The following is a 25,416-nucleotide window of genomic DNA, read 5'->3' as shown; positions in this document are numbered from 1 at the left end:
GAGTTCCCAAGGAGAAATGATCTCCCTTGTTGGTATTGTTTTACAGCTTGAACCACATTTACAGGTTATGAGCTTTGCTGGATAAATGTTTCAGCATTTAACATTCAAATTCCCCTTCTTTTGAAGAATGTTAAAATATCCATCTATTTCTATAGCATAATTATTAGCAATTATTTGAAATTGTGGTTCTTTCTTATCTTGGTTCTTAGGATGGTGGATCCTAATCCTACTCTGAATGTGGCATTAGAAAATAATAATTAGCCTGACTAACTAGAACTTAGTACTTTAAGGACTTTAATAGACACTAACAGTGAGGCTAAATATGCCTTTCAGACCAAGATTGTCCTTCTGCCAGACATGGCTTTATTTACATGGGGAGGGTCATTTCAGTACTTTTATCACTGAAGCCGCAGAGCTTCTCCCAATACACATTTTATCCCTGGCAAGTTTATTCTGTCACCTTGGTCCTGTGCACATGACTTAATGTTGAAATTAATTATCCACATAACTTTTTTTTAAACTCTGAAGAGTCTACATCCCAGAAAAAGTTATGGCTCTGCTGTAAGAGTTCATCAAGTATGTGCCCATTTATTGTGCTTATTTTAAAGCTAAGCTTGTGGATACAGAAAGAAATTCACCAGTACAGCCCCTTCACCGTTATTATTTGAGCATCTCTGCAAGCTCTCACTTGGCTCCGAAGTACCACCTGCAGCATCCCACCTGTGCCCAGGAGCCTTGCATCCCTCTTTTGCTCTGCAGGCTCCCACACCTTCAAAATAACAAGAAACTACTCATGAGTGTCAGGAGCCCCTTTCAAAATGGTGTGCAGTTTGACACGGGCTGCATCTGGGTGATGGGAATTGGTTGATAACACCCTTCTTCCATTCACATGTGGAAGTATTCTCCCTGCACACATAGATGACAACTTTGGATCCAAGCTGCTGCTGTGATTTTTACCTTTGCTCTTTTCCATGCCCTCCTCTTGGGAGAAAAGCACTAGTCTGATTTAAAGATCCACTCTCATCTCCAAACTTCACTTCACATTAAGTGCATCTGCTGTAAGGAATAGTAGCAGCCCACCTTCCATGAATTTCTTACTTTCTCATCTAATGTCCCTGGAGAAACTGATAAGATGCAGGCCTCCTCCCAAATAAAGCTCATGAGATTTCACTTCCTAAAACAATTAAAACATTGTTCAGGATTAAGAGTGGGGTTTGAGTGACTAGGGCATAAGACCCCATGGAAATGTTTTTTTCTGGTGCGATGCAGCGCACACTGTCCTATTTCTTCATTGGCAAAAGACAACTCTGCCCCATAAACTGGACCAAATTGTTCCATGAAGAAAAAACAGGTCCACAAGAAACTGCTTTAGTGGAGAAATTTGTTCCTGAGAGCAAGTATTAAGAACCCGAGGTAAGGCTGAAATAACTAAAATACAAAACCCTTTAACAGCTGCTTTTCTCATTTCTCTTTTCTGTTGAAACCCTTCAATAACGTTCCAGCACTCTCCCCTTTTACCAGCTCTCTTAACTACCATACTTTGCTGTATTCCTGTTACATTCCTGCTACCCTCCCACAGTTCTGAAACATTTTGGCTGATGCCTGACCCTCTACTAAATAGAAATTTTATATATTTGGGATGCACAAAAGTTGGATTCAGTCAATAAAGTGAAATTCTCTTCTAGTGGTAGGGATAGAATTGATACTTGTAAAGCCAGCATGGGTGAATGAGAAGAGTGCTTTCTTGCATGCATTTAGGGGTAAGAATGTGGTTGAAATGTTAGAAGAGAGGAAATGGGAGATATAAAGTGAATGTGAATATCCATATTGTTTGCTGGTAAGCATTAAGCAGGTAACTAGAAAAGGCACATAAGCTAATTCAGGATTAGTAACATTTATATCCAGTTATATATTTTTGTTCCACATCTGCTTTTTAAAAACTCTCATAAAGCCTACTCATTATTTATCATTCAGAATTGAATTATACATTTTTCCTTCTACATTAACATATTCTAGTTCAAGGATCATTCCTTTTAGATAGAGGACACCTTTATCAACACTGAGCAACATTTTGACTAGCAATGCTGGAGGATATTGCTCATTTTTTAAAAAAAACACCATAAATATAAAAATGTAACTCTACTGTTGACAGCGACATTATTGCTAATCCTTCCATTCTTTTCAGATGTGATTTTGAAGACACTGCACAGTATCGTGCTTCTGCCATGAATGTAAAAGGAGAGCTTTCAGCCTATGCTTCCTTGGTGGTGAAGAGTAGGTTTGCCAAAAATGAATTCTTTGGATTTGCATTGCATCTTTCTACAGTTCTCTCTAGTAGCTAGAATTTTTGCCCTTTTCTTTCCTAGGATACAAGGGAGAGTTTGATGAGAGTTGTTTCCATGCAGGAACTGTCACCCTACCCTTGAGCTGTAAGTTGTTAACTAATCATTGCTATGTACTGTAAGAAATAGGGGTTTTTTAAGTATTTGAATTTTTTGTGTGGCTTTACCACATGTCTGAGAGTTGATGGCATTCTTCAGCTTGTCAAGAAAAGGAAGGACACCCAGCTCTTCCAAGACAGGCAGAGTCTTGCTGCTGTCAATTGTTGTGTTATTGATAGTATGTTGCCCATTGCCTCATCTGCTTGCTGCAGTCTGTGATGATCTCTCCAGACAAGGTTTTCAGCAGTGCAGTTTTCCTGACTGTTGGTCCAAAGGCTGTCTTCATGCCTTTGTACATGTTGCGAGTTTTGAGTTGAATGCTCTGACACAGCTTCAGCCAGTAGTCATTGGCACATTGTCTGGCAATCTGCTGGGCAACACTCCTTGCCTTTCTTAGTGCAGCAGGGCGCCTGCTCGTAGTTCACAAGAGCCTCACGCTTTACAGAAGCAACAGGTTTCATGTCCTTAATATGGCCTCAAACCATTCGGAGAGCTGCTGCTCTCTTTTGCCGAATGAGGACATAGTTGTGTTGTAGGTTGCCTCTTTGATGTAGTTCTACCTTGTTTTGATGCTGTCTTTGGGCAGTTCAGTAGTGCTTGTTCGATGGAATCAAAGAAGTATTCACAAAGTTCAGGTATGGTTGTTCTAGCAGTGTTGATTAGAGGCCGCACTTTCTGCTTTGTGCTACGATCCTCTTTGGCTGGAGAATAAGCACATTTCTTCTTCTTCTTCTCCTCCTCCTCCTCCTCACAGTTGGTGTTACTCCACATGGCTATGCCTCCAAGTTTGAGATCCACTTTATAGATACATTTGAGGTTTCCTTTGGAAGAGAAGGTGAAACAATGAGTCTGGGCTGCTCAGTTATCATTCACCCCGACATTAAACGGTTCCAGCCGGAAATCCAGTGGTATAGGAATGGTAAGTATGCATGGCAAGATGAAACTTGTTTGTTATTTGACTTAGGCTATGCTTGCACAGGAGGTTTCTGTGGCCCTGCTTTGTAGAAAGAAACTAAAAAAAGAGATATAGTGGAATCCTACACTCAGAGTACTCATTATATCACAGACGGTGCCGCCGACTCTGACTCCACAACACTACCATCAATTTGGGGACACAGGTGGCACTGTGGTGTAAACCACTGAGCCTCTTGGGCTTGCTGATCAGAAAGTCGGCAGTTCGAATCTGCATGACAGAGTGAGCTCCCGTTACTCTGTCCCAGCCTCTGCCAACCTAGCAGTTCAAAAGCACACCTGTGCAAGTAGATAAATAGGTACCACTGTGGTGGGAAAGTAAATGGTGTTTCCGTGCGCTCTGGCTTCCATCACAGTGTTCCGTTGCACCAGAAGCAATTTAGTCATGCTGTCCACGTGACCCAGAAAGCTGTCTGTGGAGAAACGCCAGCTCCCTCGGCCTGAAGTGAGATGAGCGCCACAACCCAATAGATTCTGTTGTTTCATCTTTTTCAACTTGTAGGAGTCCTAATTTCTCCGTCCAAATGGGTCCAGACGCATTGGAGTGGAGAAAGAGCTACGTTGACCCTGACTCATGCCAACAAAGAGGATGAAGGCCTTTACACCCTCCGTGTGGTGATGGGGGACTATTATGATCAGTACAGTGCTTATGTTTTTGTTCGAGGTAAGTTGTAGTGATGCCAAAGTGTGTTCATGGTGCTGGTGGTAGTAGTGATAGAGAGCGTTTAATGACATGCATACACAGAATACCTTCATGTAATTAAGAATCCTCGGCATAAATCAGAATTATGTGGTAAGTTCTAGGAGTCCATGTAAAAAGTTAAATAAAACAGACAGTGTTAGAAGCTCCTCAGTGCTGTCTCAGAAGAGTTATATGGCTCACCACATGAGCTTGCTCTCTCATTAGCTCTTGGAAAAGAACTTTGTTTTATTTCTGTGGGGCGAAAACATCTCTGGTTTTAAAATAAAAAGGTATTTGAGCAGTGGAATGGAGGGAAGTTGCAGCACAGAGGTCAAAAGCTGGCATTTGGTACATGAGTTCGCTTTCCTTTGTTTATAAATAAAGGTGCAAAGGACAAGCATTCTAGAAATTCAGTGCAGCTCTTGACTCAGCTGGCAGAATTTAAAGCAAAATTTAACTCCCTATTCAGTTTGCCTTGCCAAAAAGGGGGGAAAAGAGAAATTGCAATTGGGCGGGTAAAGGGAACAGAGTATATTTGCCAGGAAAAAGAAAAGGGGGCTATGGAATTGTTCTTTTAAGATCCTTGCAGTGTTTGCTTGATCCCTGAACTGCAGCAGTAGTTTTAGATGAGAGCGCAGGGGGGGCTAGTGTGAGAGTTTAGCGGAAGACACTTCAATGTTCCAGTTCTAGGGCCAAACTGCATGAGCCACAGGAGACCCATGATTGGAACTCCCATTGCTTTCAGTTAAAACTGCTCAGGGGGAGCCCTCCAAATTTGAACAGAAAAAGAGTACTGAAACAGAGAGGAGTGGGGGATGTTAAACCTTCCCCTGTTTCATTTTTATTGATTTATTGTTTTCCACCCAAACGTTTTGTTTGCTTGGCAGATGAAAACATACAGGTTTGAGGCTGCGGCTACTTTTTACTAAAAATAGAAATATCAGTAACAATCTTCTAGATTGGCCCAGAGTCTTGGGCTTCAACATGGAAAATCTCCTGTGCATTTAAGGGGTACAGCCCTTCCGCCCCTGTATCCCTGTAATGAGGGATGGCTGTACAGTACTGGCTTAAAATGGTAAAACAGTGAACAGCTTAGGGCAAAGTAGTGAGAGGGGAAAGGATAGCACCTGTTCCACTCACATATTTCCCCTTGCACCACTGCATTATTGTCATGCTGAGACAAACATATGGCTGTGTTCTTTGACAGGCGGTACCCATGATGGGATCGGGTACACCAGAGTCTATGTGGAATTATTTATTACACAAGCAAACTGCAGAATTTGTTTTAAATCAACATTTTAAATTGTGGCCGTATTCCTATGGGCACAGACTTGGGATCAAGGCCTGTTTAAAGGATTTAAGAAGTGGGGCTTACTTCTGAGTGAACATTCACTGCGTGCTACCTTTTAATTTGTTTTACTTCATTTGATTTGGTTTGTGTTAAACTTTTGCACAATGAAGACAGTTTCTCCTGGAGGGAGTGTCCCTTTAACGAGTGCTTGAATGAATGCCTCATGAACAAGTGTTTGTGTGATCACATTTCACTGGTTCATGCAGTGACTCTATATCAGTCTCAGCTGCTGAAGGCAGCTGAAGAGAGCAATGCGGACCCTAGAGGCTCTTCACATTCTTGGCTCTATGGCCAAGCCCAGAATGGCGCCAGTTTGCCCTGTTCAGCAGAACCTAGGGAAATGCGGCTAACAGCCCTCTTACAGAACATGAGCAAACGGTACTAGGTAACAAATTATAGGAAGCCTCCAGGGGCTGTGGTCATTGGGGAGTTCACAAAAAAAGTGGAGCTGCTGAATCAGCTGAAATATTTATGCTGGCAAGCGGCTATTCATTTCATGTAAGGACTATGCTAGATCTTTAAAATGTTTTCCTTTCACATTATTAAGCAATGTGATCCTAGAGCACCCTGGAAAGTTTAACTTCCAGTGGGTACTTTTGAGTTTCCCCATCAATCAAAATTGATTTGGAGTCCACTGCTATGTACATCTTCTTAGAATTAAGCCCTATAGGCTTCCAGTGGGACTTGTTCCCAGGTAAGTGTAGGATGTGGGGTTGTTTACAAATCCATTTTTACTGGAAATAGAGAAATGTCCATAGTAGTTGCGGGGTGTGTGTGTGTATTGAAATAACTGAATTCTCTTCGTACATAATTCTTGGAAAGATAGTGGAATTCTCCCCTTTTACAAGCTTGTAAAAGGCCACAGAGCAGAGGTAGTTTTAAGGTACTGCAACCAGTTCAGCTGTGCTGCAGGGGGGCTCCACAACAAGGCTGTAGAATGGAGGGAGAGAGGTGGGAAGGCACTGGATTTTAGCGTCACATAGGGTGCCGCAGAAATTTAAGAGCCCAAAGTCCGCCACTGCAGAGAGTTTCATAAAATGTGTATTAAGCTGCAAATGAGAATGAAGTTCTGAAAACAATTTTGTCTCCTATGTTGTTTGGCTTCTAAAATTCTAGATAAGTGTGGCTTACACATATAGCTCATTCCACCGTAGAATAATCCTCCGAATAAGCTTGTAATAGACCTTGTAATTACAAAATTCTGTGATTCATTTTCTAAAAGGAAAGGGGATACAATCCAGGGTCTAATTTAAAATAATTAAAAGGAACATGTGAAAGCCAGTGAGCGGTTAGAGTACCAGGCTAGAACCATGGAACCAGGTCCAAATGTCAAGTCAGTCACTGGGTCATTATGGGAGAAATTCTGTGTCACACTATGTCAAACATTTCATAAGCACAAGCATTTCAGCTTGCAAGATGGAATTATACCCCCTTTCCTTGCATGTTGTTCTGGGGGTTCTCTCACCTGCCCAGTCAATTTTGGGGCTATGAGGAGAGGAAAGGGGGGAAATCCCCATTGTGCAAGTAGAGGATAGGGATTGCATAGGGATTTCACTGACAAGACTTGTTAGGTGAATCCCCATCGTCTAAATCAGCCTAACCTCCATCACAGACCTAAATTAGGGAAGATTTAGAACTGTGCTCTAAAACTTCCACTTCTGATGCAAGCAGAGACACATTGTGCCTTTGAACAATAGCTTTCAATTGTTATTTTAAAAATGCATGCCTTCATCTATATAGATGCTGATGCCGACATACCAGGAGCTCCTGGTTCTCCTCTGGATGTGAAGTGTTTGGATGCTAACAAGGATTATGTCATCATCTCCTGGAAACAACCAGCTGTTGATGGAGGAAGTCCCATCTTGGGATACTTCATAGATAAGTCAGTATTTGTGCCAGAATGAAATTACTTCTGATCTCTGGGACCATAAAGATCTCTTGCTTTTGGAAAAGATCAATGCACCTTCTGCATTATTAATTTGCTATTTTATGTCTCCTTTTTCTTACGGAGGCAAGTTAATACGGTCAAGAATGTGGGTTAGCAAATGCTGCTGAGACATGTTAGTAAACAGTGCAAATGAATTACTTCATACCTAACCATAGCCCCTTTCCATACCTTCTTCCTCCATCTATTTGCTGTATGGAATGTGGATCACCATGATGTTGCCATATCTCATGTGCCCTGCTGGCGCTATCCCTGACTTCTTCATGTACACCTGAATGTCTGAATGCACGATGAGCTATATCTAGATAGGTGCCTCTTCTCAGAACTTTGTCTATACGTGCAGAAACCTAGGCTAGTGCCCATGGCAGTGTCTTACTTTTTCCTCAATGCATTGTGAACATGTGGAGAAGAAGGTGTTCAGGGTGATGAACCTTGCGACTCAAAAGTTTTGGCTCCTGAACACCGCAAACCTGGAAGTGAGTGTTCCAGTTTGTGAACATTCTTTGGAACCCAAATATCCGACACGGCTGACACAGCTTCCAGTTGGCTGCAGGAGCTTCCTGCAGCCAATCAGAAGCTGTGCCTTGGTTTCTGAACATTTTGGAAGTCAAACGGACTTCTGGAACGGATTCCGTTCAACTTCCGAGGTACCGCTGTATTTATAATCCTTTGGGATTAAAATTCTACTTAGGTCATCTAGGGGAATAAAGGCCACATCATGCAATACAGTTTGCTATGCACACCTGACATTTTGATACACATTTGTCTACAGGGAAAGACTGGGGTGACTCAGTAAGTGAACTGACATTACCCCTGATCAAGAGGAAAGAGAGACCAAACAGCACCTGGGACAATGGAACCCCCTCCCCATGTTTAGTGTGCATTTGGGTGTTCTTAGCTGACGGTGTTGTTTTAAGGAAATGTTTGCTCTTTTCTTTTTACTTCCTGAAAAGGCTGCAAGGAGAGTGAAATGTCAGCATCCACACAAAGTAATTGAGTTCCAGTTTATTTCTATATTCCCCCCCGCCACCCACCCAAGAGCGCGCATATATATATATATATATATATATATATATATATATATATATATTCAAGCCAGCATTACATGAGCAAGTATTTGGAGAGATTCTGGAATAGCTTTGTAACTTCTCTTTGTCATTGAAAACAGTTCTGTTTTTGTTTTTCAGATGTGAAGTTGGCACTACCCACTGGGCCCAGTGCAATGAGACACCAGTGAAGTTTGCTCGCTTCCCAGTCACAGGTTTAATAGAAGGGCGCTCCTACATATTCCGAGTCCGAGCTGTGAATAATGCTGGCGTGAGCATTCCATCCCGGATTTCAGAGCCTGTAGCAGCCCTGGATCCTGCTGATAGGGCCAGACTTAGAAGTAAGAGTCTTCCTAATAACGAATCCCATCAAGAGGTTGAAAATTTTGAATTTGTGGAGGTTGTGACCAAAGAGTCCTTCCACTAGAGGGAGCAAGAGTAAAGCAAACTCTGCATCATGCAAATTAGGATTTGCCAAGACCAAACTCTTCCATATTTCTCCCAGCATTTCTTTCGCATCCCCACTTATCTATCTGATATACTCAGCATCAGGACCAGCCCTGGAACACACTCTCCAGAAACAAGCTGTGGTAGATAATTTTACCACAACAGAGGCCACATTTTGAATGGCAGCCCTATGTTCTAACATGCATAATGTTTTTATCCAGTCCTTTAAATGTTCTTGCTTCAGATAGACTTGTCGGTATCTTGCCTTCATAGTCAAAGGAAGCTTTTTAACCTCGATACATACTGAAGTTTATCTGAATAATTCTTTATGCTGCCAAGGGTTCATCCCACACCAGAGCTCTAATCTAAAATGCACCCACTTCAACATTTTTGGCTGGCCATGGCTGGGATGGTGTTGAAGTATTCTCTTTCAGTTCTCATGCGTTTCAAGATACCAAGGAATACCTGCTATATATAGTTGTGTGACTTTTTAAGCTCTCTTTTCAATCATGTTGCATTGGAGAGGATCGATTCTTCATACTATAGGAATATATTTAAGCCTGGTTCAAACATATATTGAATTAGTTTGTTTCCAGATCTACAGCTACAAAGCTTCAACTTAGTTCAGTAACCACTGTAGCCAGAATGTTGATGCACTGTGTTTGAGGCAGGCTCTCTGCCAGCAACTAGAAATGATTAATACATTCTCTTACTTAATGAAATGGTGCTGTCATGCTCTGACTTTGTTTCAGGTCATCCCTCTGCCCCCTGGACTGGACAGATTATTGTCACTGAGGAGGAACCTACAGGTGAGCAAAATCCCTTTGAAAGGAGGATGATCTGAATTCTATTTAGCTTTTAGAACATGTCTGGATTGCGGATTTTAAACTGGTTGCAATCTTTTTTTTTTGCCACGACTTCCCTCAAGAAAACTTTCCTACAAACTAATTCTGTGAGGCAGCTGATAATTCCCCCGAAATTTAAAATAACGAGGAATATTGAATTTTGCAACAAATTGTGCCCACCTATATGAACAAAGCACATCTGTGGAAATTGTGTTGGGTTGAAAATTCCTTTTAAATCTATATTCTTGAGAGAAATAAAGTGTCTAAATCTCTGGCCTCAAATTGCTTGATCTCACAGAAACGAGCTGCATCAATAGTTTTGCAGACTGCCTGCTCTGCTCCTCTGTGGTAGTTTCAATTTATGGCATTAAATATATAAAGGCCTTTCTTTCTTCACTCTTTTATACAGAGGGCATTGTTCCTGGACCACCTTTAGACCTTCATGTTACAGAAGCCACAAAGAACTATATTGTGCTCGGTTGGAAACCTCCATTTGAGCGGGGCCATGAGGGTGTCATGTACTTCGTTGAAAAGGTAAAACTACAGTGCCAGAGCATAGTTTTCTCATTTATTTCCCCACAAGCCACATTTTATCCTCAGACGAAGAACAGCAGGCTGGTACCTTTTTCTTTTTTTGATTTTTTCCACTCCACATCAAAGGCAAAAATCTCCAACCAGTGTTAAGATTGGGGGCCGGGGGGGGGGGAGAGAATCAAACTGAAAGGAAAATATTGAATAGGTAGCAGAAACATATTTTTGAGAAGGGTTTGCCATTTCTTTTCCTCATAAGAACATGAGAAGAGACCTGCTGGTTCAAGCCAAAGGCTCGTCTAGTTTAACATTCTGTTAGCCAACCAAATCCCTGTGGGAAGCTCACAAGTAGGTCAAGTCCTTTTGTCATGAACTCCTTTTCTTAATGCAGTATAGAAATAGATTCAGTCTTAACTAGAATCCTGTCTAAGAATAAGAGCAGCCGTCTGTGCTCACACAAACTGATTAGTAGCATAGTTGGGAATGGGTATGTTCATTTAAGGGGACCTAGCCTGCTTTAAAGGGGTTGGGTAGCGCTGTGGGTTAAACCACAGAGCCTAGGACTTGCCGATCAGAAGGTTGGCGGTTCAAATCCCCACGACGGGGTGAGCTCCCGTTGCTCGGTCCCTGCTCCTGCCAACCTAGCAGTTCGAAAGCACGTTAAAGTGTAAGTAGATAAATAGGTACCGCTCCAGCAGGAAGGTAAATGGTGTTTTTGTGCGCTGCTCTGGTTTGTCAGAAGTGGCTTAGTCATGCTGGCCACATGACCCGGAAGCTGTACGCCGGCTCCCTTGGCCAATAAAGCAAGATGAGCAACGCAACCCCAGAGTCAGCCACGACTGGACCTGATAGTCAGGGGTCCCTTTACCTAGCCTGCTTTAAGAGTCATTGGCTTCAACACAGTTTTGGAGAGGCCATAGCTCCACTAAGGCTTCTGCACTGGAGTCCTTGCTGTCAGAGGATGGCAACTCCAGCTCCACAGAATGAAGTAGCACTGGCATAATGGGCTCCTCTTGCACTGGTGTGTCCAAGTTAGTAAGGACCTCTGGGGCTGATGGTGATTCCCACCCCAAACCTCTCCTAAAGATGGGGAGCCTAACTCAGAAGTCATATCAGGATTAAAAACTTGTTCTCCAAGTTTTTATTTATTTATTACATTTATATACCACCTTTGATCTTCCAATGATTTTAAGGTGGGGTGCGTGGTTCTCGTCCTCGTCCTCCCGGTTTCATCCTCACAACAACCCTGTGAGGTAGGTTAAGCTAAGAGATGGTGACTGGCCCAAGATCACTCTGTGAGCTTCATGGCTGAGTGGGGTTTCAAACCCTGGTCTCCCAGGTCCTAGTCCAACACTCTAACCATTACGCCTCACTGACTTTTAAACCCCGCCCCCGAGATGTATTTTCTAATGCTTAATGAGTTGGATCCTGAGAACTGCGCCCAGAAGGAAGCATGCAGCAGTGGACTTTCCCACTGTCTCCTACTGTCCCCCAAACCCACTTCTGAAGATTGCCGAGCTTTCCTTGATCTGCTCACAGAAGATTTGTTTCTAGGATGGAAGCCAGTGGGGTTTTTTTGTTTTTGTTTTGCATCTTTCCCCCCCCAAACAAAATTACTGTGGTGTAATTCCACTGCTCATCTTCAGCCAAATGTAAAAAAAATTGTCCACCAAATGCACATGCTTTATTACCTCAAAATAGGTTATAGTTAGTCTCTAAGACAAAGTTGGATATGAGAATATTATCCACAAAGCATCTGATCATTTCTGCTGCAGCTGGCAAATCTGCTTTCCATTAGCTGCAAGTCTCCCACCACGAAAAGTGTGTTCCAACTCAATGATGAAGCACAATGAATCCCTGTAAGAATGTGAATAATTTGTTACTTTCTGCTGGACAGCTGCAAAGTTTCTTGTAAGATACTGATTTTGTCCAATTCTGAACTTCCCATTTCAGTGTGTTGCAGGAACCGAAAACTGGCAGAGAGTGAACACAGAGATACCTGTCAAGTCCCCTCGCTTTGCACTTTTTGACTTAGCTGAAGGGAAGTCCTACCAGTTCCGTGTCCGTTGCTGTAATTCAGCTGGAATTGGTGAGCCCTCAGAAGCCACTGAAGCCACCGTGGTTCGTGACAAACTTGGTAAGTGTACAGGGCAGGCCACTGTGGATCAAGTTTAGATGCCTCAGTATTTTTATGAACTTGTTTCTTTTTCTCCCTTGAATGGGAGTGTGTTGGCTTTTATATGTGTTTCCATTTTTTCACATTGCCTTCAGTTCAACCCACACTTTGTGATCAATGCTGTTTCACTGCAGTATCTCTCCTAACGTAGTCAAGGTGGAGGGTTGCTTGCCCAACTTTGGCAAGGTCCTGTAGCCCTCCTTTCTCCTTCTCTAAGCCCAGTAAGTGTTTCCCCAGCTTTGGGAAGGTAGAAGGAGGGCTCTGGGACCCTACCAGAGCCCTCGCACCGCCTTTCCAAAGCCAACAGATAAGCCTGCAGATTGGTGTATGGGGTTGGGGGGAATAAATAAATGGATGGTGGATTTCCTTCACTATTTATTTATTTATTCATGCATGCACACACCCATGCAAAGCTGCTATCATGTAATTAAAATAAGCATAAGAATCGAGGTACCTGTACACAAAAGATGTGATCTGCTCACATTTTCCTCTAATTATTAGCCACTTGATAGATTTCAGCATTACATTTAGCAGCATTACAAGTAACAGAAATGTAGGTATCCGGTGTATTAATGTCAACAATGGTGACCATTAACTTGTTTTGGTACTTTTATACTTTGTCTCTAGATATTCCTAGTCCTCCTAGCCATCTTGTACCTGTCAGAAATACAGACACCTCAGTAGTTGTCACTTGGACAGAATCCAAAGATGCAAAAGAGTTGATTGGATATTACGTAGAAGCAAGCAAAGTCGGATCTGGTCACTGGGAACCATGCAACAATAATCCTGTGAAAGGCACAAGGTAAGTAGATTAATGGTTGGATGGGAAGCTTGAACTTTTTTATGTGCTAAAAGACAGCTTGCCAGGTTTTTAAAAATACTTCAGAGTTAAAGAAAACCTTTCCTCAACTTCAAATTAATGTGTTTGGAATAACGTTGTGGTTTGTGATATTATGCTTCTGCAGCAACTGGCATTTCCAATTCTAATCACTTATTTGCTGGCACAAAGTGAATAATTATAATAAGGCTATTGTTGCAAAAGAGGACATCTGCTGAAGGACGGACACTCTTGGATTTTGCCCAATAGTTGTTATAATATCTCATCCAGAGAAATATGTTTTATTTTTAGAGAAGAATATACAGGGGCACCATTTGTGATTTCACTTTTGCAGGGACAACAATCTCTGTAAGGCTGTATTGAAGATGGGATTGCCAAAAGGGAGTCTATTTTAAGAGCATTTCCCCTGCTTCTTAAAAAAACACACCTCATAATAACAATAGCAATGTTATCCAAACACAGTTTACAGTTATAGGATCTGTGTCCTTGGTATACATAATGCATAGGCCCATTTCATGTTTAGAATATTTCCCTTGCAGTAGGTAGAAGCATTGAGTTAGCAAAAAATAAAGGAATAAATACAAGGAATAATTGCAAGTAATCTGAAACACAAGCTGGGATTGTTTTTCCTGCCCTCCCTTAATTGTGTTTCTAAATACATAGTCCTGCCGAAATGCTTGCTTATGAAAACTGCACCAGAATCCAGTAATACAGTGCTACCCCCTCTGAGATATCTTTCATAGTCCATACCTTGGGTTCTTGGAACTTTTAAAGAGTGAGGTCCAAATGCAGCATTTCATAGAAGGGCTCAATTGTTTGCAAAATCTGAAATCTGATGGCGCAGTCATTTGTGGTGTTTTACTTTAGATTTACTTGCCATGGACTTACTACTGGGGATCACTACACTTTCCGTGTCAGAGCTGTTAATGCAGCAGGACTCAGTGAGTATTCGCAGGAGTCAGAAGCCATTGAAGTCAAGGCAGCTATTGGTAAGTGACCTCTCGTTCCTATACCAGAAGTGGAAAACAGCATTACGAGTATTAAAGAAAGGGGTGCAATTAATAATATTTATTTGCAGTACTGTTTGTGCACATTGATTATGCATTGGTAATATTTTGTATTTCACTTTCATCATTTCACAGTCATCATCCAGTCACCATGCACTTGTAGACTTCTCACCTTCACCATCCCAGACTTCCTTGGGTGTGTTCCCTGTAACTCTGTATAGAAAATAAGTTCACCTCACATCATTCTCTCAAATGACCTGGCAGTCTGATTCCATGCAGTGGTATATATTTCACCTCTAACATGCCCTAGCTTGCAAAAGTATGCTTGTTAATTTCCATGCCTAATTTGCTTCATTGCTTGTTTCCAATAAAACAATGATTTTTATGTCTTCATGTTCCAAAGTCTTCTTATTTACATTGTATTTTACTGTTGAGATATTTGGAATGATCCGTGCATTAATAATCCTATTAATTGAAGAACTTTGCAACTTCAGAGATCATCTGTGTAACATGCTTCTGAGGTTTCTTTAACAGATCATATATCCCTCCAAATAGTTGAGCATTAATGTAGTACTTTCAATATAATGGACATTGTTCAGTCTAACATTCAGAAGAATCTTAACAGCATGCAAGTATTAACTGCTGAGATGTATGGTATTATATGCTGATGACAATTTCATATAAATCAAACCATACAGTGTATTGTCTGTGAGTGTATCTTTTGAATGTCCTGTCTCTGTCATGCTTTGTGTCCATTTCTTCATTCATTTGAATAATGGAGAACTGGGAATGAATGGACTCTAATTTCCAATGTCTTTGTTGTTTTCTGGCAATTTTAGGGGGAGGATTGCTTCATGATGTATGTCCTGGACTAAGTGGTAAAGCTGATGGACTAACAGACCACACTGCCAACTGGGAAGGCATGCATGAGTCCTCCCAGCCTATCTTTGACACAGATGCTTTGTTAAAACGCAATGCTAAACCTAACAGGCAAACAGTGCCCGATAGCTCTGGTAAGCAGAGGAGTCCGACAGACAATAAAGTGAGTGAAAAAGTTCCATCTCCTTCACCACAAAAAGCAGCTACCAAGCAGGCAAGTAAGTCTCGTCCCGAGGACCGCTCAGCACTGCAGAGAATGAAAAAGAAAGGTGATATAGGTGAGCGTTGGTCATATATGGTGCTTTCATCATTTAGTGCCTTCATTTCAGACACTTAATCATCTGTGATCATCCAAGCTCCGAAAACTCATCCTTGCCAATGCTACATTTTCCACCATCTCCATCTAATAAATGCTCTGCTCTCTATCAAAGATCATTATGTATACTGGCAATTAGAGCTATGGCACATATGTATGTTGCATCTAACAACGAGCTTGCATGTTGCATTCATTTGCTAATTGATTAGTGTTGTTTAGGTTTATTCTAATTAATTGTAAAAAAAAATACATATGCCACATCAATATCAGCTTGGTGACATTTATGCTTTCTTAGCACTTTGTATTTATTTTTTGCAAAATCATGGTACAGTGGAAGTGAAAAAGGGAAGATCAAGTTGGACACACAATCATTGTTTGGTATATCATCACCATTTTTGTTACCTAGTAGATCGGAATTTGCCAGTCTTTTGAGGCCTGGAGGCACATTTGGCAATCTAAAAGTCTGCAAAATACCCATTTCACAAAATAAAAAAGTTCAGAACCCCATAAAAATGCAATAAATTGACACACCCACCCATGAGTAAAACACAGACAAAATTGCAGGCAACCAGTGAAAGAACAGGCAAAGAAACAAACAAGATTTTTTTAAAAAAATAGGAAAAAGGGGACTTGGCAACCACCAGAGAGGGGTGAGCAGTAGTAGTTTTTAGGATCAGATTGTTTCTTCCCATTGAGGATCTGACCAAATAGAGAAAAACAATGTCCACGTGAAACCATCAGGTTAAATACTAAAGGCATCTAAGTGTATAAGCAGTACCTAGGACAGCAGAGCAGATAGCCTCCATACTTGTTTTTCACATCCTGAAAGCAGAATGTTCACATTCCATTTAAACCTGCATGGGCAGAAGGTGGCTTACAATTAAGTGCAAGATGCGAATCTACACTCTCCAGGGAGATAGTGAAGATCTGTCTGCTATTCTAGTCTATGAAACAGAACAGCAAAATACTATATACAGCATACTGTAGATTATAAAATAATAGATTTGAGATAGGCCTGTGATCATCTAATTTAAGCCTTTGCTTTGAGGCATGGTTGCTAATGCATCAGTTCACACATACCTGAATATGGATAAGCTTAACCTGAACCTGGGTAACGGACCATTTCTACAAAGGTGTTATGGTAACAGTAAATTCAGTGAGCCATAATTAAATCTTATTTATTGGAAAACGTTCCCCATCTTATCCCCCATTAGATTCATTACAGCTTGCAACACACACACACACACACACACACACACACACACACACACCACTCCAGGACTACAATTCGAAATCCAGCCAAAAGGCCAAAACAACAACCTCAATTCAACCTCTAAATCCAATTGAAAGTAACAAACCTCTTTGTTTAATGAAGGTCACAGAGGTAAGCAGAGGGATGGACCTCAGCAGCAGATAATTCACATAACCTCAAGGCACCTGTTGAAAAATCCTTGCTCCATCTGGTTACTGGTTCTTATTTCTCTTTTACAAATGGGCTTTAAGGAAAGCTTGTCCCATAGATCTCGTGAAAATCCACACAGTTGATTGCAAAGATTCCTTTGGAAATTTAGTAAGTTCCTTTTTCTAATTAAATCAAGTTGGGATATGATAAACTTCTGCAAAAAAGATTAATCAATTGAATGGTGGAATTCCCACCATAACAAAACCCAAGAGGTGAAATCTGACCATAATTAATAATGACCAGTGACAGGTAAGGTCTATATCAACATGACATTGCAGTTACAGGAAGAAGATACCACGTGTGAATGTTGCGATTGGAAAGTTATTTCCTTCATTTTTTTCTTACCATATATAAAAGCATTGCTCCAAATATTTTCAGTTATCCTTCAGTTGGTCTGCTGTCTTAAGATGTGCATATACTTTCTGTAAGGTAGGTATGCCAAGATGTGCAATTATACCATCAAACATGAAGAGGGTTGGTTTCATTTTTTTATTTTTAAACCTGGAAGGGAGCGGGAATGAATTTAGCAAAAGAATGTAGATCACTGACATCTCTAAACATTTTAAAAGCACAATTCTATCATAGTTTTCATTCCGCATTTTCATTGTTTTGAAGTAGACTTATCATTTCTTAAGAGCTGAAGTCACACTCACCCTAGGTCACATTTTTTTCTAAACAGCAAGTTCCAAAAGGTCTCTTCTCTTGCATAACATGGATTTCGGAAGCCTGTATTCATTATCCAGGAAGTGTTTCTGTGGACTGCTAGAATTTTGTTTGGGAGAGATCTGAATCCAAACAAATGTTTGATTTGACTAACTTCTATCATAACTTTTCTATAACTTCTGTCATAACTATAAACTATTCCCTCTAAAACAGCTCCTCCATCTCCACCATATGACATCACGGTGCTTGAAAGTGTTCATGACTCAATGGTCCTTGGATGGAAACAGCCGAAAACTGTCGGTGGAGTTGATATAACTGGCTATTATGTGAATTACCGGGAAGTGATTGGTGGAAAACCTGGAGAGTGGAAAGAGGCTAACATTAAGGCAGTTAGTGAGAGGGCATACAGGGTAAGAGATTGGTTTTATTACTGCTAGACACTAGACTTCTGCCTGATTTTTGGCATTACCTGCTCCCCAAGCCCATTCTTCCCATGTTATTCAAGAGCCCCACATCCAAACACTTTCGGGAAGCTTTTAATGTTTGATGTATTATAGTATTTTAATATTCTTTTGGAAGCCACCCAGAGTGGCTGGGGAAGCCCAGCCAGATGGGCGGGGTATAAATAATAAATTATTATTATTATTATTATTATTATTATTATTATTATTATTATTATTATTATTACTTTGGAGAGGCTTTTTGGTGGTGCAGGTGGTCGCTGGTAGAAAGAGGGGACAATAACCTTACCTTACATGAACTCCTTAGGTTAATTTATTTTCGGATCCAAACCTATAATCTGATTGATTTATTTTGCTCTGCATGCTATTTTAATTGCACTCATTCTGTTATATTTTCTTCTCTTAATGTAGCTTTGTTTGCAGTTATTAGACATAATTAGTGTATTGGATATGTTCTCTATTTCTGTGTAGTCTATACTTTTGTAGGTAAAAATTAAAAAGCAATGCATGGGTTGACAGCATCAGAAAGCTGCTTGACTTGTGTCATTGTAGGATCTTAAGCCTGATGCAGATTGAAGGTGCAAGTTACGACTATTTCTAAATCAGGCATATAAAATGGCTCTATATATGTGTGTCTATATATCTATATCGGGCATAGGCAAACTTGGCCCACCATATGTTTTGGGGCTACACTTACCATCATCCCTGACCACTGGTCCTGTTAGCTAGGGATGATGGGAGTTGTAGTCCCAAAACATTTGGAGGGCCGAGTTTGCCTATGCCTGATCTATATCTATCTATCTATCTATCTATCTATCATCTATCTATCTATCTATCTATCTATCTATGTATGCGTGTGTGTGTGTGTGTATAGATATATCTATATATGAAGGCAATCTGAAGTATCATTTGCAACATTAAAGATTAATGAATTGTTCACTAAAATGTTGCATGCCATATTAACTTTTTCTCCCCCTATGTAGCTCCATGACTTGAAGGAAAATATGACGTACCAGTTTCAAGTGGCTGCTGCTAACCTAGCTGGCCTTGGCCCTCCTTCTCCAGCTAGCAAGTCCTTCAAATGTGAAGAATGGACCATTGCTGTTCCAGGTTAGAAGCAGTAAGGGGTCTTTAGCGTTGGTAGGAGTAGCCTTCTTCAATCTGACATGCCAAACTGAACTTTCCACAAGATAAGAAGGAAATACACAGTATGCCAACTGGGATAGCAATTTATGTGTGATCCTAACAGGCTACTTGCTGTTAGGGGAAAAAATGCTTCTGTGAGTGCTAAACACTTTCTAAAAAGCTGTTAGATTTTGAAGATAGCTCCTACTATCTTCAGGGCCTTTGTCATGGTTTCCTTGGTTCCATCAGGTTCAGCCCCAGGATGGCAGGCTCTGGAGGAAGATGAGAATGAATGGAAGGGCAAGACAAGAACAAGTCTTCTCCCAGTCCTATCTGGCCCTCCTATGGAAATAGGACTTCCAGCTCCCTCCCCTGGAAGAGAGATAGTTGGAATTTGGGGAGGGCTTGGGGTTGCAGATCAGAGTAGCCAAGCAGCTGGGTCCGATGCTCTCTCCCAGGACCAGGTGCCACCTTAGGAGAAGGGATTAGATGTTTCCAGATAGACTATGTACCTGCTTGCAGGCTAGCTGCTGATGTAGGAACAGGCACTCAAGGGCTATGCCCACCTCAGTTTCAAAGTTGTATTGGTGGGCATGGAAAACTTATTAGAACACCTCACTCTCTTGCAGCCTTAAGCTTCTTGTAACTGACCCTGAACTCAAGTTCCTTGGCCATTGTTCCTAGATTGGGTCCATCTCAGCTAACCTTGTGAGTTCTGTAAATGAAATAGTTCTTCTGTTGCTGCTGGGTGTGTATCATTAATCTGTCTTAAAAAAAATCTTTCCTTACTCAAAAGTCAGAGCACCCACTGTTGGATTTTGAACCAGGAGCCTGGACAGCCTTTAATATGACCTTAATATGACAAACAGGGCTCTTCTAAATATAAACACCCATTTGGTTCTCCAAAATTTGCCAAGCAAATTGAAGTGTACAAATATTCAAAATGGGATGCTCTTGTTTCATGGTGATGTAGCATGGATAAAGAGAGATGAAAGTCATGGTGACATCATTTTCTTCTTTAATATGAGCTAAGTTTAGGTCACAATTTGATTAAAGGTTGTTGTTGTTGTTGCTATTATTTCTTCTGTATTATGTGCTAATCACTATTGTGACCTCAGTGGTATTCTTCTGTCATTTGCTTATCTTCCAGGACCACCCCATGATTTGTCATGCAGTGAAGTTAGGAAAGATTCTTTGGTTATATTGTGGAAACCACCAATTTACATTGGCCGAAGTCCTGTAACTGGTTTTTATGTTGACATGAAAAAAACAGATGCACCAGAGGAGCATTGGAGGAGTGTGAACGAGAAAGCTGTTGCAAACAAATTCTTCAAGGTAAGCCAGTTTAGGGAACAAATAATTGTATGATAAATGATACTGAACCCTAATTGTTATACATTTCATTTTTCTGGCAATTCCTTGTGGTTTTAGATTGCTTAGGAACTGTTTTGCCTTCAGTCACACCCATAAAAATCGACTGCAGTTGCACTGGGAGGAAATCTGATTCACTACATCAGAAATAGAAGTAGAGTGTTAAGGAAATAGGATGACGTGTTCAGTGGTTGCATATATTTGCTGAACAAATGAGCCACTCAAGCTCATGAGCATTCTGTTCAGATATGTGCTGGAAACTACATGACAAGATGGCTCTTTTTTATATATACACCACACCATGTCATCTTGTTTTACCACAAATTTATGATTTCTATTTCTATAACAGTCGAATATACAGTTTCACAGAACTGGTCCTAAACATAGGATTATCTGCATTTAGAGTCTTGATTCCTTTCCAAGGATGGGCAAAGTCTAACCAATGCTAAGCACTTTTAAATCCCATTGGTTTCAATGGGAGAATTACACATATTGTGAAATGGCTCCCAAAAGGGACTTAAACCTATGCTTAGGTTTGGCTGGATAATTTCCTGCATCGAGGAAGGGGAACCTGTGACTATCCAGGAGTTGATAGATTACTACTCGCATCACAAATGAGCGAAGCCTGCCCAATGGATGTCCAAGCTAGTCAATGCATAAGGAAAAAAGAGAAGGGAAGTGAAAGATTTTCATAAAGAGTAGGGGGCGGGCATTAAGGGTGAAGCTAAGGTGTTGTGGAAAGGTTAGAGCTCTAAGACCTTAAAGAAGGAAAAGAGACTTGCCATAATGCTGTGAAAGGGGCTGTTCTAGCACATGAAGCAATGTAGAAGATGGCACAAAAAGTGAACTATGAGAACCAAACAAATAAAGCAATGTTATCAAAAGCAATGTTATCCCACCCAGCTGGAACAAGTTGAAGTTATAATCACTCCCAGTGGCGTATCGTGGGTTGTCAGAACCCGGGGCAAGGCAAGTAATTTGCACCCCTAACCCGTGGATTTGCGCCCCCTAACCCTAACCCCCAGATGTTGCGCCCGGTGCGGCCGGCCCCCCCTGCACCCCCCACGCTACGCCACTGATCACTCCTAAAGAAGTGGTATCTAGGGAACGAAGAAGAGAGGAGCTATATACTGATAGGCAATCAAGGAAGTAACAAATTCAAGACAAGTCAATGAATAGAGTCCATTATGAGTTGGAAATAGCTTCAGAGTAAGAAACAAATTAAGAAGAGAACCAGCTTCTACACTGGGAACAAAAAGGGTCAGAAACTAAAGGCTCATGTAAAAGCTAGTGTCGTTATTAGAAAACATTTCCATAGTAGTTTATTAAATTTGTGGTGTTGGTTTTTGTACCACAATTAAAATCTGTTTTAATCTTTGTGAATAGTGCAGTGCACAGTTTGTAGGCCTGTGCCTACCGGGGCATTGCATTTCAGCTCTAAGGAAAATACCTGAGATGACAGGGTAGCTGGTTGTATCTCTACATGCAGCTGTTCCTCTCCAGAACTATGGATAAGAAGCATCCAATGACTCTAGTCTGCTACTTAGTCTCCGCTAAGAATTCTAATAACATGGGAGCATTTCAGTGGCTCATGGTGCCCTGCTCCATCTTGAGTGCTTTGTGAAGCAAATCTTGTGAACAGTAACATTGAAGTTCAGGTGGACACCAGTCTTCACAGCTTAATCTGCAGGCACAGCCTAAAAATATTCACTCACTGCTCTCCTGAATTTTGTTTTCAATAGATCACTGGCCTAAAAGAAGGCACCAGTTATGTGTTCCGTGTACGAGCAGCAAACCAAGCTGGAGTTGGGAAGCCTTCAGATCCCACTGACCCTGTAATAGCTGAAACTCGGCCAGGTTTGTTCATGTTTCACTGGTTCCCCTGAGGGCAAAGTAAAAATGTCTGTATATATAAGAATGATTAGAAACTAACACAGTCTGCACTATAGTTATGAAAAGGAAGCTGAACCTTACATTACCTCTTTAAGTGCCTGCATCTCCTCTCAAATAACAGAAGAGTTAGACAAGTCTACTTCACTCCACCCCATCACATATTTGATGTAATCCACAAGCAAGAAGACACCAGAGGAGATTGTGGGGATAAGCTGAGGGGTAGACATAAATGTACTCTCCTCTTCTAGAAAGAGAAGAAACAATCATAATCTCACCCTGAATCTTCAGTGTCCTCATTCCTAGGTTTTTATGGTGGTAGCAAGAGATTATTTATGATCATTGTTCCACTGAATATTTGTTCAGATTTTTAGGCAGCATATAAAATGCACAATGTTAGATGAAGTACACAAACTAAAACTGGTGAAGCGTCAGTTGAAGTACTGTTCACCAGCTTATCAAATGACACCGTGGGTCCCCCCCCCCCGGGGGGGACGATATTCTAAGGCAGTGAGGACTTTCCCCCTTTACTTATATACTATCCACATCCTTACTATCCTTGAATTATTTCCACCTCTCTTAGCTCCTATTCTGTTTTTTGATATATCTTATTTTGAGCCCTAGACAGTGACTAGATTTCTTGTCAGGGGGAACCATGCTGGATCAGGCCAAAGGCCCATCTCATCCAGCATTTGTTTTCACAGTGGGCATTGGGAAGCCTGAAGCCTGCCTCCCCAAGTGGAAAACTGTTTCCACACTTGCCTCTTCCATTTTTGAATCTTAGCTTGACAGCCGAAGCCAGCGTAGGAGCCAACTCCTAGGGGCCGTGGGGGCTTTGGCTCACACAATAAAATATTTGAGGGGGCCAGGCCCCCACAAAGTTGATGGGCATTCCCTTTCAAATGGTGTGTGTGCACTACGTCATGTGATCGATTATGTGGGGCGGGGCTTACCTCCCCCCCCCCCAATATTTTATTCAAGTTGGCACCCCTGGGAGTCAGACTGTATCCCTTGGGTCTGTTGTAGCTAGGGGTCCTCTTTTTCTGGTGAACTCTATTTCTCTGATATGATAAAAGTGTCAGTTTCTCCCCACGGCAATATTCTATTTATGCTCAGCATCTGAAGAAAATAGATGACAGTTTTAAAAATGCTTTCTTTTGATCTTCTAGGAACAAAAGAAGTTGTGGTTGAAGTAGATGACAATGGAGTAATTTCCCTGAACTTTGAATGTGATCAGATGACTGCAGACTCTAAATTCATCTGGTCCAAGAATTATGAACCAATTGATGATGATTCGCGGTTAGCCATTGACACCAAAGGTGGAAAGTAAGAAATTTCAGAAATTCAAGGACTCCTTCTATGGGATCACATTACTTGTTTTCTTTATGCTCTTTTCACATGCAGATTATATTATTGCAATGAGATTCCAGTCTGACCAGTCTAAAACTGTTGGTAGTACAAAATGATACATGTTATTGAAAAGAATTCAGTGACTCATAGGCATATTGTGCCTGTATGGGGTTTTTTTTCTTCTTCATAGCAAACAGTAGTTCAGATATGTGTGCAATTTATATCTGGACTGCAGCACACAACAGGAGAAAAGGCTAGACCCCCCCACACTCTGCCGGAGCCCCAGTCCAAATTGCTCCATCCCTGTGACTAAATTTAGGAAATACAATTGTGTGGGAAAATCCCAGTCACAGATTGGACAGTTTGGTTCTTGAATGTTATTTTTCTGATCTTTGGTTCAACACTCAAGTTGTGTTATTTTACAGCACTTTAGATTTAACCCATGAGCCCACAGTAGCTTGTGCTCTGACTAAAGATGAAGAAGAAATTCAAATCAGCTTGCATTTAAAGCAAAAATCCATCAGATTTGCACTCTCTGACACAATACGCAATCCTTCAAAATTCATGCTTACCCAAATTTTGCAATGCAGTTCTCCAACCAGTGTTTTAAAAAAATGCACATATTAGGGGAAATTGCTTGCAAAAATGTGTAAATTAGTCGAAATTGCATATAAAAATGTGTTTGGAGAAATTTGCACTAAAATGCTGATGAGGATTTTTTCTAAAAAGCAAACTGCTGCAAAATGTGAAAGATTGAAATTAAGACAGAGAAAATGAGAAATTGAGAGAACCAAAATTCAGAAATCCTTCCATCCTTAATTCTGACTGCTTGAAACATTCTATCAAAATAAATGAAATCCACCTTAATACCTGAGCTAACAGTACCTCACGGATATACTTGCCATACTTGTATGTGGGTGTTCTCTGATATTTGATTTTAACTTGTATCGGTTGCTTATACAAAGCTCTTTTGTCTTAAAGGTCAAAAGCTATCTTTAAAGATCTCAGTGAAGACGATTTGGGCATTTACTCCTGTACTGTAACAGACACAGATGGAGTCTCATCAAGCTATACATTAGATGAGGAAGGTGAGCACCAATATTCTTTCGTCCACCTGTCAGCCTTTCCCTTTGCCTCTTATGTCACATGGCAATGAATGATCATACCGTAAAATGTGCCAATATGCCAAACAAATGGCTTCTTTTCTACATACATCTGCCTTTCTCTTGCAGAAATGAAACGCCTGCTTGCACTCAGCCATGAACACAAATTTCCAGGTAAGTGACAACAAAATAGTTAAGTGGAAAAAGGCATCAATGTTTGTGGCATATTTTAAAATAAGGGCTTCCAAGCATCAGCCTGCTGGATAGTCATATGCAGTCCTTTTTTCCTAGAAAAATACGTGCCAGTACTCACCATGAAGTTGTTACGAATAGTGCCACACTTTTTAACAACCAAAAAGATGTGCTGGTATTGAGTACCCTTGAGTACCCCTTAAAGAAGAACAGACACTGGTCATATGAATGCTTGAGACAGTCTGATGTGGTCCTGTTACAGGTATCAACTTCTAATGGATGCCTGATTAACGTCCATACATAGCAGGGACTATTCTCTTCCT

At 41.0% G+C, this 25,416-nt stretch overlaps 1 protein-coding gene across 2 annotated transcripts in view; it reads left to right on the top strand.

The window, feature by feature from the left end:
• MYOM1 (myomesin 1) overlaps positions 1–25,416 on the top strand; it is a 67,581-nt gene that overhangs the window by 23,867 nt on the left and 18,298 nt on the right. The window contains exons 7-25 of one of the 2 annotated variants that reach the window (XM_028737268.2): positions 2,186–2,274; positions 2,367–2,429; positions 3,196–3,360; positions 3,916–4,077; positions 7,187–7,328; positions 8,579–8,778; positions 9,637–9,693; positions 10,139–10,263; positions 12,214–12,397; positions 13,064–13,238; positions 14,142–14,263; positions 15,121–15,438; positions 17,815–18,011; positions 19,046–19,172; positions 20,338–20,522; positions 22,301–22,415; positions 23,618–23,774; positions 24,780–24,886; positions 25,031–25,075. In XM_028737268.2, the coding sequence (XP_028593101.2) occupies positions 2,186–2,274; positions 2,367–2,429; positions 3,196–3,360; positions 3,916–4,077; positions 7,187–7,328; positions 8,579–8,778; positions 9,637–9,693; positions 10,139–10,263; positions 12,214–12,397; positions 13,064–13,238; positions 14,142–14,263; positions 15,121–15,438; positions 17,815–18,011; positions 19,046–19,172; positions 20,338–20,522; positions 22,301–22,415; positions 23,618–23,774; positions 24,780–24,886; positions 25,031–25,075 (2,735 nt within the window). The remainder of the gene's footprint in view (positions 1–2,185; positions 2,275–2,366; positions 2,430–3,195; positions 3,361–3,915; positions 4,078–7,186; positions 7,329–8,578; positions 8,779–9,636; positions 9,694–10,138; positions 10,264–12,213; positions 12,398–13,063; positions 13,239–14,141; positions 14,264–15,120; positions 15,439–17,814; positions 18,012–19,045; positions 19,173–20,337; positions 20,523–22,300; positions 22,416–23,617; positions 23,775–24,779; positions 24,887–25,030; positions 25,076–25,416) is intronic. The other variant, XM_028737269.2, reaches the window with a different exon arrangement.

This window comes from Podarcis muralis, chromosome 8 (assembly GCF_964188315.1).
Source record: "Podarcis muralis chromosome 8, rPodMur119.hap1.1, whole genome shotgun sequence".
NCBI classification, from domain to species: Eukaryota; Metazoa; Chordata; class Lepidosauria; order Squamata; family Lacertidae; genus Podarcis; species Podarcis muralis.
Note: the sequence above shows the minus strand (reverse complement) of the source record. Positions and strands in the feature narration are given on the sequence as shown.